This window comes from Natrix helvetica (genome assembly GCF_964273705.1).
Source record: "Natrix helvetica genome assembly, chromosome: 2".
NCBI lineage: Eukaryota > Metazoa > Chordata > Lepidosauria > Squamata > Natricidae > Natrix > Natrix helvetica.
Window position 1 is genome coordinate 34,140,441 of NC_138552.1, and position 18,370 is coordinate 34,158,810.

The following is an 18,370-nucleotide window of genomic DNA, read 5'->3' on the forward strand; positions in this document are numbered from 1 at the left end:
ACTCCCCTTTCTGAGCCCCTGCTCATCGTCTATCCCTCGACGGCGAGGCGCCCCTTTCGCACGACTGAATAAAGCCGCTTGTTTTCAGGCGCATACCCGGAATGTGTACCTAAGAAATAAGCAAAAATGGAAGGGCCGTTTTGGAGCAGCCTTTCCTAAATCTTAATATTTTTGGAACGCGTTGACCACAGCTCCCATCATTCGCAACTACCACCACCCCTCGTCCCCCAGACGACGTTATGGGGCCTTGGGAATCCTACTTCCAACTTTCGGATGATGCCAGATGGGGGAAAAGGCGTAGTAAGGCATTTCTTCCATCGAGAGACCATGATGTAACGTTCTATGATTTCCACCACTGACCAATATATAGACACGTTTGTGCATGTGCGAACGTTTTGGTGGAGATACGGCTAGGGGGTCTGTTTCTTCTGCTTAAGCAGCTGACATGTACTATTATCGTGTTTTAAAACCAGTGCGCCTATTAGTAGACTTAGACTAACTTTATTGTCACTTTGAATGCACACTTAATTTCGACACCAGTAAAAAAAAAAAAACACCCTGAAGATTTACTTGGTCTTGTTTGTCTGCAATGTTTTTTCTCTAAACTTTCATGGAAAGGCAAGTTAAATGATTTTTTTCTAATCCAGCCAGTAACCTACTCATCGGGCATCGGGCAAATCCAATCGCGTAGGCAAACCGCTATGAGTAAATATCAGACGATCCCAATATTCGCGCTGTATTTCTGCTTCCCTTCTCTTCTTCGGCCCCTAAAATAGCTCTATTTCACCCCCCCCCATCCCACTGCAACCACTTGGACGGAGCCCCAGGAGTGTCGCGGGACGACACCATGCGGACCCTGTCTCCTCCCTCCAAGGAGGGCGGTTCCGGGCCCCTCCGCTTAGCCTGCCAACTAAGGGAACTCGAAGTTTACTCAATTGCTCGGTTTGAAAGGGAGATCGGGGGGATCTTTGTGCCCGTGGCTATCCACTACTTGTACTAACGCCTTCGAGGGGGAAGCTATGCTCCGGGGAACGCGGAGATTGCTGACCGTAAAACTGCGAGCTAAACAGCCCGCCTTTCCCGTGTCGTCTTCTCGAGGTTTTGCTTGCAGCCCGACCACTGACAGGTGGTGAGTCCGGCTTCAGCTCTCCCTTGTATTGTTGGAGGGGTATTTTTGCGTCTCTTTTTTCAGACAGTACAAGGGCGAGGGTAGGCTACAAATACAGTTTTGGCCTCTGCATGGGCATTGTAGTAGGCGGCTTGGATATCTACCCCGCCCCCACTCCTGTAGGCTGCCCATAGAGTGAGGCGATACACATCTCTTAAATCCTCCATTCCTAGATATTCCAGGACATTAAAATAACTTAAATGCTACAATATTGACAAGACACAGGAAGGGGAGATTGCATGTGTGTTACTTTCGCCCAGAGTCTAGATAGCTGCAATCCCACTATTTATTTGCATTTTATTCTAGCCTTCCTCCAAAAATATTGGAGGGGCAGCTGCGGTCTTCTTTAATTTTCGAACAAAATGTCACTCAAGAGGCTTTGTGGCCAAGCACAAAGTTGAACTAAGCTGTCCCTGATCTAAGACGTGATTGCTCGCCCCATAATATGTTCATTTCATTACTAAAGCATGCCTGGTTGGATCATTCAAAAAAAAAATTGCAACCAAATGTGCCAGTCAAAGACACATTGCAGTTATTTCGCCTTTTATTTTTCAGTGGATTTTTGTTAGGGTAGAAAAAATGGAGAAGCAGAAAATATAGGTCAGTGAGCTGCATATGATGAAATCTAGCTATTCGGTGAAATGACAAAATAATTGCATAATGAATGATACAGCTGGAAAGATCCTTGAATTTTATCCCTGTGCTTGCACAGCACACTTAACTTGGTTACGGAATTACTGTCCTGTAATCTATTTTCTTGGATTGCATAATACATTAAATTATAAGTTAACTCAGATGTCGACTGAGTTGCCTAACAGGGTAAATAATAAAAAGAAGCAAAGTTAAAACATTAAACTCAGTACATTGTGTAAATGCAAGCATTAAACTGTAACTGACTGCGGTATTAAATGTTACGGAAATTCAGTTCATAAACCTATTTCTGGCATATTTAACATGAAATGAACTCAGCTCATCCATCTGTTTGTAAACTACTCTGCAGCATTTTAGAATAAATCAATTGGCTTCTTGGATAATTACAGGTAGTTCTTGACTGTTGTGTTCATTCAGTGACCTTTCTAAGTTACAACAGCACTGAAAAATGAGTTATGACCTTTTTCACACTTAAGACTGTTGTAGCATCCCCATGGTCACAGGTTCAAAATTCAGATGCTTGCCAACTGGTTCATACTTATGACAGTTGCAGTATCTCAGGGTCATGTGATCACCCTTTGTGACTTTCTGACAAGCAAAGTCAGTGGGAAAACCAGATTCACTTAACTATGTTACTGATTTAACAACTGCAGTGACTCACTTAACAACTGTAGCAAGGAAGATCATAAAATGGAGTAAAACTCACTTAACTGTTTTGCTTAGCAACAGAAATTTTGGGCTCAGTTGTGGTCGTAAATTGAGGATTACCTGTATTTGGGTATGTCATATGAAAACGAGATGTTTCTCCTTCCTTTCTTATCTATAATTTATGTTTTGAATCCAACAGAACATGGATTGAGCCATTCACATAGCTCCATTTGAGATGCCTCCAGGTCAGGTTTTGCCTCTTGTGCGTGATTTGCCTTATAAAGATTTTTTTTAATAGGAGACATATTATGTAGTCTATCATTTGTAACTTTTTTGTTTTTGTACTTGTTCTCCTATTTTTGTTCTTATTACAGAGAAATCCATTAAAGAGGAATGATTAAACTATACCTTGGAACCTTCTTTGGCGTATTATAATTAGACACCACATTGGCACAGTAAAAGATGTACAAATGTCATTAAACAATTAAACAAAGCACAGCATTAGTGTTGAAGTTCTCAAGTTGCATGAATGTTCAGTTGATTGGGAGTTGTAGACTAGAATCACTATTGATATGCTACAGTATCTACACATTTTGGAATCTCCACAAAAGGATACTGGCAAAAATGTCTGGTAGGCAGAAAGAGAGCAAAGATGGAACCCTGCCCCTTTTCAGCAACTCACAGTGTGTATCTAGTTATGCAGATGAATGCTCTAGACTGGCAAGATTCTGTAGGTAGCTAAACAACAAAGAAACTAAGAAATAATTCGATCCTGATGTTTGATCTAAAACTGCCAGTTAGCGCTCATCGTTTTCATCTGGGTAGCTCAAAATTCTATTAATGTCCAACAACTTAATTGTTAATAAAAGAGTATATAAAGAACAGTTGATACCGTGTTTTACAGTATGTATAATTGCATACAAAATATGCAGAAATTAGAAGCATCTACCATTTTCCCCCTAGGGAACAAAAGCCATCTTCTGTGGAAGCAAAGTGGAAAGACACAGCAGAAACGGTAATTATTGGAGGTGGTTGTGTTGGTGTCAGTCTTGCCTATCATTTGGCCAAGGCTGGCATGAAGGATGTACTTTTGTTGGAAAAATCTGAACTCACTGCTGGATCTACTTGGCATGCAGTAAGTGAAATTTCTAATGTTTTAAACGTGGAACAAAACCTAAATTTTCTGTGCTTAGATCACAACTCATTTTAGACGAGAAATGGACTTCAGTGAGCCATTTAAATTACTGTGCAATGCAGTGTAAAACATCATCCAGCTGAAACTTATTAATTACTGATGCTTAATGCTAATGTAAAAGACCCACTTGTCCACTTGCAGCTGTTCTGGCAACCAACTGTACGCTTAGATTGAAGGGACTGTTCCTGGATTACCACTGTAATATGAAACCCAGAGAGACAGAAACAGTGTTCAATAACTGTAACATTAGTTATGTTTTGTGGGACATGATATTTTGGAAGCAGATGTACAGAGCTTCAACAGTAAGAAGCAAATATGCGTAGAGGTAAATATGGTAAGATCTACTGCTGCATTTAAATTAAGATACACCAATTTTGTTTTGTGAACTTTTAGGGTTGCAGTCTAAGGAGAAAAACATTCTGATGTAATGGCAAGAGAAAGGTTGCATTTACTGAAAAACAGTCTATTTATATTTTAGTTAGTACATAAGACATCTTGCTCTGGAACACCTAAGAGTTCCTGGCTCACCCAAGTGTGATCACTTGTTACGAAGAAGTTGTTTTCAGTAGTTTGCAGGCAGAGGGTAATCCTAGATGACCAGATCATATGTCATTTTATTATGCCAAGCTGGACACAACTAGAATGTACCATAATATCTAAGATGGAAAACATTTGTGGTCATCATATATGTTCATACATATAGTAATCATGAATAACTTTAGTTTCTAATAAGTTTTATAACAAAGATTTTCCTTCTAATCTGAGAAGAAAATCGCCTTTATAATAAAGTTTGTTTTGTTATTAGAAGCTAAAAAAATTATATTCTCAGTCTGAAAATTTTGAAATACTAATTTTCCAAATTTTTGACTGTTTACATGTGCAAGTACGATTGCTACATGGATTTAGGCATGTATTAAGATGTACTGTTTAATCATTAAAAAACCTGTCCTTGAATTATTTCTGCTGGGACTAAAATGGGATTAATGGTTTGATCTGTTTCCTTAGTGCACCAGGATTTCTTGGGTAATTCCTAAAAGAAGCTCATTCTCTGACAATGTTTAGAATAATCTGAGCTCTAGAAAGCCTTTTACCACGTTTTGTATTTTGTTAAATCTCTTTTCCAAACTTGCCCTGGCAGAGGGGAAGGCTGACAAAATTGGATACCTTAGCCTTAGGTTCCAAAAGCGATCCCCTGGAAATACCTGGTAGCGTTGGATATCCCAGTATTTGGAAATAGCAGGACAGCATAACCTGGAACTCACTTAATATATACTCATAACATGAGAGGGTGATTGCATAATAAAAGATGCATCTGTCATTTTTTCCCTGTCTACTGCAGTATTCCATTCTCTAGCAGAAGCCAATCCCCTTAACTGGTATAGCTAACTTTTTATATGCAAAATGATTTCTTGCAGCATAGCAAAGTTGGATTCATGCAGCTATACGGGTAGAACACCGTGACTGAGTAAGCCATTGTCTCCCATTCACAAATCCTACTGAAAGACAGAATCAGTTTTTTTAAGCTGAGAATGAACCATATTGTTACGTAGTAGTATTAACTGTGACTATATGCTTGAACTGATTAATGCAGGATTTTTAACTCCTCTGTGAAACGTGCTTCACAAAAGCATATAAAATCTTAACAAGAATCATTGTTAAAAATCTATTGGTTAATGATAATGATTTTAGATGTTTGTTTTAGTTTTGTTGTACGCCACCTAGAGACACTTACTCATGATGGGCGGTTCTATAAATTGGATAGGTAAATAAATAAAGTATGCTAAGTGGGGCTGAGAAATTGTGACATTTCCATAATTTGCTTTAAGGTTATTTTCCATAACATTTAAGAAGGTGGCAGAATTCATATCAGCTGTAGTTCCGTGATGGCGAACTTATGGCACGTGTGCCGGAGGTGGCATGCAGAGCCATCTTTCTGGGCATGCAAGCCATCGTCCATTGCTCTTCTGGGTTCCGGCGCACCAGCCAGCTAGTCTTCATTCGTGCGGGAGTGCCAGAAACAGGAAGAAAAGCTGCCCAGTGTGCATCGGGAAGATGATCTTCCGGTGCTAGCTGGTCTTTGCGCACACATGCGTGCCAGAAACTGGAAGTCTAGGTGGCTGGTGTGCATGCACGTGCCAGAAACGGGAAGATCATCTTCTCAGCATGTGCATGCACACCGCGCGGCTGCTCTTCTGGTTTCTGGCACCCATACACTACAGCTTCGGCACTCAGTGCCAAAAAGATTTGCCAAAATTGCTATAGTTATTAGAAACTATATGGTTCTTTCCTCATGCCATTAATTTTTTAGATGCTAATTGTTCTAGGATTTTTTCACAAAAATTATTTTTTTAAAAAAGCTATTATGTTGTATGCTGCTTTTTAAAAATCTGGAGCATGAATTTTGTTTGATTGATCTGACTGACAACCTTATCTTTCAGTGAATGGTTAAGATGCCAGGCTAGAAACCAGGAGACTTACTAGTCCCGCTTTAGTCATGAAAAGACAGCTGGGTGACTTTAGGCCAGTCACTCTCTCACCCCAACTCACCATACTGAGCTGCTGTTGTGGAGAAAATAGAAGAGGAAGGAATGTTAAATATTTTGCCACCTTGAATTATTTATAAAAATAGTGAAGGTGGGATTGTAAAGAAAAATTATTGTATCATCACCAATCCTGCTTCTAGAGCATTAATACTGTATTAAAGGGCAGTGCCAATTTTCCAACCAGTAGTTGAAGCTGTTCCCCTTGAAGACTATCTAATTCTAAGGTCTTCTCACCAAGAAGCCTGATTAATAAATTATATTTTCTGTTCATCAACATTGTTTATCAGGGCACTGTGCCCCATGTTATTATTCACTAACCCTAACAAACCACAGATTTGGTCTGGCTGGTGTCTGTAATATAACAATTGTCAGTATTAAATAAACAGTTCTTTGGCTAAGTCTTTGGTTAGAAATGTGAGGTGCTTGAAAAAAAGTATCTGAAGGCTAAATAAGAGCTTTGCAAAATTACAGAAGCTATTCCTGAATGTAATTTGAAAGTCATAGCACAAACTTTTTTGCAGATATTATATTTAGATCCAGAACTTGTCACTGTTTATGAATCATAAACTACTATTGTTTTTTTGTAACAGTCATCTCCATAACCACAACTGACCAGGTAGTTCTTACCTGAAATGGTTTCTTACAATCTGGAGGCCATAAGGCTGTATTTCTCAATGCTCACAATTTTAGAAGTTGTAGAATTTTTTCCTGCTTTGGTTCCCATTCCCAACAAACTGTCTTTTTTAACAGTTAAAATAAAGGCCCTGTCTTATAAAAGCAACATTTGGAATATCTTGTTTAATGAAATTGAAAGCCCCAATAATTGTTTTTATTTCCTTAAAATTTCTTGGTGGCACTCTTTCCACTAAGACAGGAACTTCATCCACCTGAGGGGCCCTTCCTTGTCCATCACTTGGAATCTTGTATCCCTTACCAAAATTAAGACTGAAGGTTCATTCCTTCAAATCTTCTTCCTCAAATCTCCCTACGGTCAGAGTATACACCTTTGAGAAAGCATTATTCCTATCAGATGTTGGTAATCAAGCCAACATTTATGTCACATAATAATGGACTATCTCTAGGCTATTTTGAAACTCTTCAAGTTTTAACCACTCATGTAGGAATCTGAACAACCTCCCCCCCCCCCCCCCATATTAGGTTTGAGACTCTGGAATCAACGGCAAAATAAAGAGGCATTTAGCCAAATCAATCACACTAAACCATTTAATTTTCACTCCTACTTGCTTCAGAGTTCAGGTGTGCTGGCTGTAGTTGGAGGTATCTCTGATATCTGTTATAATATACAATCATTCTACAAATTTTCCCATTTGATTCTAAAACAGCCCAGATCGGACCATTGAAGGGATTAACAGTCTTCTTAATTACCTTTTCTAAGTTTTGTACAATTTGCCCAATGCACTATAATTTTGAAGATCACTATTGACCTCAAGATAGTTAAATAGGCAATTTCCAAAAGTGGTTAGAATAGTGAGGCTAACAAATCCAGTATCCTTCAAAAGGCTCCATCATGGTGGGAAGCATGATAACTTTTCTTTATTTCCTGGGACTCAAATCCATTGGAAATTACCATCCTAAGGTCTCCTTATGAAGAACAACCATTTAGAGTACAGGTGGGCAATCTCCTGGCCTCTCCAGATCCAGAGAATAGCATGATGTTGGCTCCATTCATTTAGAGATGTGCTAGTTTCCATTCCTCACCCAGAAGACTAAAGTCAAACATAATTTTGAACATAGGAACATTTTGAATATTGAATGTATTATACTATCTGTGGTAACAAGAATGATAAAAAGGATGAATTTTCATAATTTAAGAATTATGAAAAAGTGTATGACATGAAGGAGAGAATAAGGACAAAAAACAACAAATGTAAAAGAAAATAATTATGAAAATGAGGATAAGAGAAAAAACTACACAGTATCTATGAAGAAAAAAGATATTATAGAGTGTTTACTCAAAGACTTGAGAACAAATTTGATAGAAATTAAAAATAGCTTTGAAGTGGGTAAAGGGAGTTCATAAAAGAATCTGCAGCAAAATAAATGAAGTTAAAATAAAATTTAGGAATTCATTTGAATAAACTGAAGTGAGGGAATGTTGAAAAAAATATATTAGAGATTTTAATGGGAATGGTAGTGATATATTGAACACAAAAACTGAAGCAAAACCTTAAATGTTATTATCCAAGAAAAAGCTAATGGAAATGAAATAATAAATGCTGTGAAAATCTTTTTGTTGGTCTTTTTTAAAGGCAGGTTTGACAACATATTTCCATCCTGGAATAAATCTAAAGAAAATCCATCATTACAGCATCAAGCTTTATGAAAAGTTAGAGGAGGAGACAGGGCAGGTAATAATACCTAATTTACCACAAGTTAAATAATAATATGAAATTCACAATTTTAGAATGATTTGATTGGCTGGAACTGTTTAACTGTTTAACAGTATATGAGAACAGCATTTTTGAATTAATGAAACAAATATTAAGCAAATACATTATTAATATATAGTTTTGTATATTTGTATACTGTATAACTAATATGTTTTAATGCCTCAAAGGTAAGTGCAGATATTAATCATTTTATTATATCCTGGCATCCTTATTTATCTACAGTGTCTCTGGAAATTATATTACACGTGAATTTATGTTGAACCCTTTTATCCGTGGCACACATTAATTAATAACTTTAAAAAAAGTGAAAATACTGCATATTAAATTGTTCAGAGAGAACAATTGTGAGGGAGAACAAATAAATACAATGAAAATGCTTAATGGCAAAGTTCAGGCTGATGCAATAACAACATCTGTGAAGCAAAATGAAAGACCCGATCAAAAGGGTCTTTCTGGTAATATCTACATCAGGGGTGTCCAAACTTGAGAACTTTAAGACTTGTGGACTTCAATTCCCAGAATTCCCAGCATGGCTGGCTGGGGAATTCTGGGAGTTGAAGTCCACAAGTCTTAAAGTTCTCAAGTTTGGACACCCCTGGTCTACATTATACCCGTTATGGAAATCAGGGATAATATATTTTTTCTTCTATATATATTTTTATCATGCTCAATAAATTTGATGGGGAAATGCTTTCAATTTTTCTCCACAAAGGATGGAAGGTTTTGGTGTAATTCACTCCAGAAGATAGGCTTAAGATACAGAAGGATCTTGACAAACTTGAACATTGGGCACTATCTAATAAAATGAAATTCAATGGTGAAAAGAGTAAGGTTCTACATTTAGGCAACAAAAACGGAATGCACAGGTACAGTATAGGTGATACCTTGCTCAGTAGTAGTAACTGTGAAAGGGATCTTGGAGTCCTAGTGGACAACCATTTAAATATGAGCCAGCAGTGTGCAGCAGCTGCCAAAAAAGCCAACACAGTTCTAGGCTGCATCAACAGAGGGATAGAATCAAGATCACGTGAAGTGTTAATACCACTTTATAATGCCTTGGTAAGGCCACACTTGGAATACTGCATTCAGTTCTGGTCACCACGATGTAAAAAAGATGTGGAGACTCTAGAAAGAGTGCAGAGAAGAGCAACAAAGATGATTAGGGGACTGGAGACTAAAACATATGAAGAACGGTTGCAGGAACTGGGTATGTTTAGCTTAAGAGAAAGAAGGACTAGGGGAGACATGATAGCATTATTCCAATATCTCAGAGGTTGCCACAAAGAAGAGGGAGTCAAACTATTCTCCAAAGCACCTGAGGGTAGAACAAGAAGCAATGGGTGGAAACTAATCAAGGAGAGAAGCAACTTAGAACTGAGGAGAAATTTCCTGACAGTGAGAACAATTAATCAGTGGAACAGCTTGCCTCCAGAAGTTGTGAATGCCCCAACACTGGAAGTCTTTAAGAAGATGTTGGATAGCTATTTGTCTGAAACGGTATAGGGTTTCCTGCCTAGGCAGGGGGTTGGACTAGAAGACCTCCAAGGTCCCTTCCAACTCTACTATTGTATTGTATTGTAAATGGGATGACACTTTATTACTTCAGCAGAGTCATCTTTCTAGTCGTCTTCAGATTCTGATTTCCCATACTTCAGTTAAACTCCACTTAATTTATTATGTAGGAGTATTTTCCATGGGGCTTTCTCAGATTCATTAGTTATGGGGAAACGATTATGGAATCTATGCTTAGTATATAGTATATTATCTTAGTATATAGTATAAATATATTTTTACTATGCTTAGTAAAAAAAAATCCTGACAACACAACATCTGCCAACTGGCAATCATCAAATAAGTTTGGAAATACTATCCAAATAAGTTCTAAAGCATCATGAATATAAAAATGTGATTTAAAAAAAAACTTTGAAGACTCTTTCAGAAACATTTTGAGCAAGAGGTCAAACCCAGTGGAAATGTTTTTTTAAAAAAATCAAATGGAAAAATACATTCCTATAGTTCAGCGATGGCGAACCTTTTTTGGCTTGCGTGCCATAAGTCGGGGGAGCGCAGGGGGGTCGTGTGTGGGCATGCTGCACCCATAATGCAATGTGCGACCACCAGTGCGCATGCGCGCACTACAGGTGCCCCCCCCATTTTTACATGCTTTTTTTGCCCTCCCCAGGCTCCAGAGGCTTTATAGGAGCCTGGGGAGGGTGAAAACAGCCTCCCCCGCCCCTCCAGACGCCCTCCGGAGGCGTCAGGGAAGTCTCCGGACAGTCCCTGAAGCCTTCGGAGCACTTAAAACGATCCTCTGAGGGTCATTTTGAGCGCTCCGAAGGCTTCAGGGATCGTCTGGAGGCTTCCCTGATGCCTTCGGAGCGCTCAAAACGACCCTCTGAGCAAACTGGAAGTCACTTCCGGTTTGCTCGGAGGATCATTTTGCGTGCTCCGAAGGCTTCAGGGGCTGTCCGGAGGCTTCCCTGACGCCTCCGGAGGGCGTCCGGGGGGGGCGGGGGAGGCTGTTTTCGCCCTCCCCAGGCTCTTATAAAGCCTCTGGAGCCTGCGGAGGGTGAAAAATGGCTTTAAAAAAGGGTGAACTCAGCTGGCCAGCACGCCCATGCGCGCTGGCCAGCTGACAGGGCAGCGCCTAGCATGCCCTGACAAATGGCTCTGTGTGCCACCTGTGGTATGTGTGCCATAGGTTCGCCATAACTGCTATAGTTCATATAAAGACTGTTCAGATGTAGGACATATTAAAATGCAAAATATGTAGTTTTTCTAGTTTTTCCTTTCTAATATTAGTAACTTATTTAATTTGATGAGGACGAACCAAGTTCAAGATCTATTTTATCGTAATTATTTTGAACTTTAGTGAATTATGCATAAGTGCTCATGAATGTTTGATTTTGGAAGCTGATGGGTTGTTATTGTTTTGTTTTGTTTCTCTCAGGCTGTGGGGTTTCATTGCCCAGGGAGTGTTAGAATTGCGTCAACTCCAACAAGAGTGGATGAATTTAAATACCAAATGACTCGAGCAGGATGGCACCCCACAGAACAATATCTTATTGATCCAGAAAAAGTGCAAGAATTATTTCCGTTATTAAACATGGAAAAGGTATATGAATACAATTTATTTATTTACAATATCTGTAAAAAAGTTGAAGAATCGCAAAGGAACATGTCTTAGATGTAAAATTATTTTTAAATGTCTTAATCAGCAGAGTTTTCACTGTTTTGCCAACAATGAAAAGAATGGACACTAAAAAATGCACACTTCTCTTACTGCTATCTTATGATTTATCACTTGTTTGTATCTTATGATTATGATTGTATCTTATGATTATAATTGTATCTTATGATTATGATTGTATCTTATGATTATAATTGTATCTTATGATTTATGATTTATGGCACTTCATTATTTGTATGTACATTGAGAGCTTATGCTCTGGAGATAGTGGTGGGATTCAGCCAGTTCGCACCACTTTGGGAGAACCGCTTGTTAAGTTTCTGAGCAGTTTGGTGAACTGATTGTTGGAAGAAATCATTAGGGCAGAGAACTGATTGTTAAATTATTTGAATCCCACCACTGACCGGAGACAAATTCCATATATGTACAATTACATTTGGCCAATAAAGAATTGTATTCTATTCGAAAGAAGAAATGAACTATAATGTGATAGGCAAGAATGGGATCAGTCTTAATAAAATAATTGGATATTTGAAAAAAGAAATGAACAATAATAAGGCAAGAATAGGATCAGTCTTAATAAAGCAATTTGAAGCCATTGTTTCAAGGAACCAATTTAAACTATACATACTTTTTCTGCTTCCAAAATTGAGCTCATTGTATCTGCCCAAGATGTAAGCCCTGAGACATCTCCAATACTTGTTAGCAAATTGTTGGTATTTGAGAAAGGGAATATTATTAGATACATGACTGGAAAATATTTGTATTAACTATAATCAATTTTAATTAATTTAAATACAAGTAAAATTTAACTTAATTTTATCCTAACTCTCAGTTGTTTAGAAAATGGCTGTGCATTTCTTGGATCTGACTTATTTAAACTATTGAGGTTTAGCCTGGAGTGGGAGAAGGAGATCATGTCATCTTGTAAGCTACATGTACAAATATATTAATTTATTCCGTAGCCTATGCTAGTGCAGAGGCAGAAAGAAGTATTAAATACTAGTGTTTATAGAACTTGGAAATACAGTGAAGATCAACTTTTGTTTGCAATCTATTGTTTATGACATGTCTGATAAGTAAAGCAAAGGTAAGAATAGTAGAATAAGACAGATAAAAGCGAACAATTCCTAATTTAACTTTAAAACAAACATGAAGTATTTTGAGTTTTTTTATTCCATATAGAAAGATTTTGAATTTCTAGAATCTATATATTGCTGCTAAGTTTTGTATTCACAGCTTCCTACTATCTACTGACTGTGGAACCAGGGAGAAAAAATAAAACTAATACAAGTAATGTACATTAATTCTGTTTGATACAGGTTTTAGCTGGTCTGTACAATCCTGGAGATGGTCATATAGATCCTTATTCTCTTACTATGGCCTTGGCTGCAGGAGCCAGGAAATATGGGGCTCAGTTAAATTATCCAGTTCAAGTAACTAATTTAAAATCTAGACTAGATGGAACATGGGAAGTTGAAACTCCACATGGAACAATTAAAGCAAACAGAATTGTGAATACAGCTGGTAAGTGATGAAATATGTTTTTCTTTATAGTTTAACTATCATTATTAAAAAATTCCATCTGTGCAGGAAAATGTAACTTACATATTAGAGTATTAATGTTTTAGAAAATAAGATTACAAAATAAAATAATAATTTGCTTTTCACTTCATATTTCATGATCTCATGGAATTTTTTTGCTCTGTAGTTTATAAAAAGATTACATTATTCATCTTTTAAGGTTAAATGATAACAATAATAAAGAATCTAAATTAATTTCCCCCCAGCTACATTACATAAATCAATGGATCTAATTTGCTCACCAATATATAGGATAAATACAATGCCAGATTTCCAAAGTATAGATATAACTGAAGGCTCATCCACGAAGACATTTTTCCTGTACTTTTCTTCTATCAGCTAGGAGGAACTAGATGCCAGGAAATAACTGATTTGCATGATTGTTCAGTATTATAGGTACTGTGATAACACCCAACAGCACACTCTTGGGGCTTGAGGGTATATGAGACATGTTATTATGCTGTGGAGTGCTCTTGGCTACAAAATGTTAGCAAAATGATTATCAGCCAGTTGACCTAATAACCATTAGCTGGCAACAAAATTGTTTAGTATTTCTTGGATGTTATCAAAGGGTCTGCTGGAACCATACAAATGAGATGCAGACAATGAATAAGTGTTTCTGAGGAGCTGGTGTTTTAGAAATGATTTTGTTACACATGTGTAGGTTGAAATGCCAATTTATCTATCAAAAAAGAGCAGTGGCTCATGTGGTTAGGACACTGGGCTGACAATCAGCAGGCCCACGGTGGAGAACCGGTTGCTGCCACATGGTAAGGTGAGCTCCCGTCACTCAGTCCAGCTCCTGCCAACCCAGCAATTTGAAAGCAGGCGACTACAAGTAAATACATGTGTATCATTTTGGGGGGCAACTAAACAAGGACATGAAAGGAACCTCCCAGCTGGGTATCCCCCAGTCAATGATGATGGCTAATCCTTCCAATCTGGAAGTGCTTGGGGGCTTCCAACATGAATGTAGTATCCATCAAAAAGTAGCCTTTAAAGCAACTGCAGAAGTCAGGGTTCTGATCAAACAGTGATAAAATTTTAAAAAGTCCCCTTGATCACTTTATACCTTCATAAAACCCTCTGGACCATCTGCTCCATAGCCTGAGATAAAAGGGACTAGTATTGAAGAACGGGAGCATATTTTCAGTAATTGTCTTTTGAATGCTTTGGGTTTCATAGCAATTTTTGGTAATTACATAGCAGACTTGCTACATTGCCCTACATTGTCTGTAGAGTGATCCATGCAGTAAGAAAAATGGCATCACAATAACCATTTCCTTGGCACACCTGCTTTCTCTGCATGTACAATCCTTGGCAAAGAATGGGGCAAGTTAGGAACAGGTTCTCTTATCCTTTGGATCAGTTCATGAGAACTGGCACCAAATTAGAGAACTGGCATCAAGCTCTCAATTACTGTACATATCATTTTCTTTCCAAGTGGGAAAGAATTTGGGGTAGAGGCCCCTGTGTATGGTAAAGGTACTTTTTATTTATTAATGTTAAACTTAATAGTGGCAGTGGTTTAAAAAAATGGTATTCCATAACATGAGAAGCTTCCTTATTTGATTTGTAATGCCATTTAATCTTTATGCAACTTGAAGCAGTGTACAGAACAGTTGAAAACACAATGTAATAATAAAAGCACAGAAACAACCAAGAGCATAGAATCACCCCTCCCCAATTAAATTTGTATTTGTATTAATGAGTTCCCATATGCCGCTGGCCCAGCCAGGCCTTTGTGACTTTCTTGAAGGGCAACAGGCTCACAGCTATACAAACTTCGAGGGGAGTGATATCCCAGGTGAAGAAATTTTGACTTGGCTTTGGGAATAGGGTAGAAATGAGCAAACCATTAAGAAAGTACTTTGAGAAAATAGTATTTAGTCCTGGAAAAAAAGGAAACTGAAAAAAGACTTAAAACAACCTTGATTTTGTTTGTTATATGATGAGGCGAAGAGAACTCTGACGGACTTTCAAGATTCTTTGACTATACCCCTCAAGAGTGTTTCTCAACCTCATGCTGGCTGGGGAATTCTGGAAGTTGAAGTTCACACATCTTATAATTGCTGAGGTTGAGAAACACTGCCCTACAATAATAAAGGGGCTTTCCTGGAATTCCTTCATTCTCTGTTTCTTGATCTGGCTTACCTCTCAGGACTGACAGAAAATATGTGGGAAAGGAACGGCAAAATAAGGAGACTAGAAAGAAGAAAACAAACCTTAAAGCAGTGGGTCTCAACCTTCCTAATGCCGTGACCCTTTAAAACAGTTCCTCATGTTATGGTAACCCCCAACCATAAAATTATTTTATGTTTTCCATATTTTTTCGAAAATATGTGTTTTCCGATGGTCTTAGCCCTGTGAAAGGGTCGTTCGACCCCCAACAGGGTCCCGACCCACAGGTTGAGAACCACTGCCTTAAAGGAAAAGGCAGATATTGGTAGATCAGTCTATGCAGGTTTTAAGTTAATAACTGAAGTATGCCTGGATTCAATGTTTAGCCAAAAGAACCCTTGGAACTAATACAGTATTGATTACTGCCTTGGGAAGGCTCTAGGTAAACAAAACTATGTAGTCTCCTACAACTGGTGGAGCCAATCTTCTTTCTTTGTTCCATATCCTCCTCTTGAAAACAAATAATTTGCTCTGCGTTTTCATGCCAGGCTTAGTGTGGTAAGTTCGGAGTGGATTTTGTAGAGAACAGCTTACCTTCAGGTCTCATTCATTTGCTCAATTTCAGAGCATACATTACACAATTTCCAAAGCATAATTCAGACTGTTCAGCAGTTTGCCTAGCTGCTACTTCATGGTTAGTTACATCATTACTTCTATTGCTGTAACAAGCTTTATGGAGTCCAATGGCCTTTTAAATTTGACAAGCAAAAAACACAGCAAATATTTCTCACAAATATTTTTCCTCTTCCACTTTTTCAATATTTAACACACAAAATTATGTGCTGTGTTAATATTCAAGCAGTTTGTAAACTTGTGTTTTTTGTTATTGGAAGGCAACTTTTTAATTTGAAGATAGTGGTAAATTCTTGGTAATAAAATAGCAAGTAGGAAGGCTCACTTCAACATATGAAGGAAAGGGTTAGAAGGAATGAGAAGGTTAACCTTTGTTTTGTTTCCAATCTCCTTTTCATGACTTGGTCTTCATAAAAAGTAGCTTTGGAATCGAAGCCATATGTGTTAAAACAAAATTCTTTCTGTTTAAGTACAAGTATGCAAAAAGTTTCAAAATTAATCTAAGATGTTTAATGGCTTCAAATATCTGGGTGTTGTATTAAGGTTTAGGTGGGAAGGTTCCAGCTGAAAATATACAATGAGTAGCATAGAGATGCATGGTAGCTCTTTCTTTTTCTGTCTTTCTGTCTCTTTCTTTCTTTTCTCCCTCTCTCTCTCTCTCTCTCTCTCTCTCTCTCTCTCTCAAAAGGAGATAATTTTATATCTATGATTTGAACCTAGATGATTGGCTCAACTTCTATACACAATTCAATTCGGACTATATCCCAATTACAGGTATTCCCCAACTTAACAACCATTTGTTTAGTGACTGACCATTTGAAGTTACAAGGATACTGAAAAAAGTGACTTATGACTGTTGCAACATTCCCATGTGAAAATCCCATGGATTTTCATGTGATGAAAATACAGATGTTTGGCAACTGATTCATATTTATGACAGTTGCATTGTCCTGGGATTATGTGACCATCTTTTGCGACCTTCTGACAAGCAAAGTCAATGGGCAAGCCAGATTCACTTTACAACCGTGCTACTAACTTAACAGTTGCAGTGATTCACTTAACAACTATTGCCAGAAAAGTCATAAAATGGGGCATAACTTATTTAACAACTGTCTGGGGCATAAGTCATTTAACAACAGTCTTGCTTAACAACAGAAAAATTGGGCTCAATTGTGGTTGCAAGTAGAATACTACCTGTTTTCCCCTCTAGAAATTGCGCAGTCTAACTTCAGATTCCTTCGTGTGCTTCATGATTAGAAGATCATCTGAGTTGAAAACTTGTGCTTGTCTGGTGATCTTTAATCTCTGACTAAAGTTTAACTTTTGTACTGCCAGTCTGATTCACATAATTCATGATAAATTTCATTTAGCCTGGAACATGACCTTATTGGAAAAACTGCAATCCTTTGGCTTTTCCGCAAGGTTTATGCTGTCTGAACTACAATCCACAAAGGTACTGTTAAAATAGCAAGCTCTGGACTTTGAACTACAAAATGAATTTGAGTTTGCAGCTGGCTAAATATATTGGAACTACCCAACCATTGTGGATACCTACCTCTGATTCACTTCATCCTCCTCCTCCTGGCTCCCTTAAAAGGCAGATTTGCTAAGATTCCTTACCAGGAAAACCAAATGTTGCTCAGGGCTAGTCAGAACAATTGGGTACATCTCGCTTCACTGTGAGTTTTACCGATACCTTCTTAAGAAAGTTTAAACAACCTTTATAGGAAGACTTTCCAGATCATCCAGCTAAATTTTATACAGTGCATATACAGCTGTTCATAGCAAAGGAACATCGGGAAACCTGGAATTGGGACATTATTTGTTTACTTTGTTTCTTGTATTTATATACCATTATAAATTAGGTTAAAAGGGTGGCTCAGTGGCTAAGGCACTGAGCTTGTCGAGCAGAAAGGTTGACAGTTCAGCTGTTCGAATTCCTAGCGCAGCGTAACGGAGTGAGTTCCCGTTACTTGTCCCAGCTGCCAACCTAGCAGTTCGAAAGCACGTAAAAAATGCAAGTAGAAAAATAGGAACCACCTTTGGTGAGAAGGTAACAGTACTCCGTGTGCCTTTGGCATTTAGTCATGCCGGCCACATGACCATGGAGACGTCTTCGGACAGAGCTGGCTCTGCGGCTTAGAAATGAAGAGCCGGAAATGACTAGCATGCATGTGCGGGGGAACTTTTACTTTTTATAAATTAGGTTACAACTAACAGATTACA

General features: G+C 38.0%; 1 protein-coding gene across 1 annotated transcript in view; it reads left to right on the forward strand.

Annotated features, from left to right (window-relative positions):
- Positions 1–918: 918 nt before the first annotated feature.
- Positions 919–18,370, forward strand: part of DMGDH (dimethylglycine dehydrogenase) — a 46,160-nt gene continuing 28,708 nt past the window's right edge. Inside the window, exons 1-5 of the mRNA XM_081942216.1 lie at positions 919–1,129; positions 3,431–3,602; positions 8,476–8,574; positions 11,567–11,731; positions 13,129–13,333. Of these exons, the coding sequence (XP_081798342.1) occupies positions 1,020–1,129; positions 3,431–3,602; positions 8,476–8,574; positions 11,567–11,731; positions 13,129–13,333 (751 nt within the window). The 5' untranslated portion in view covers positions 919–1,019. The remainder of the gene's footprint in view (positions 1,130–3,430; positions 3,603–8,475; positions 8,575–11,566; positions 11,732–13,128; positions 13,334–18,370) is intronic.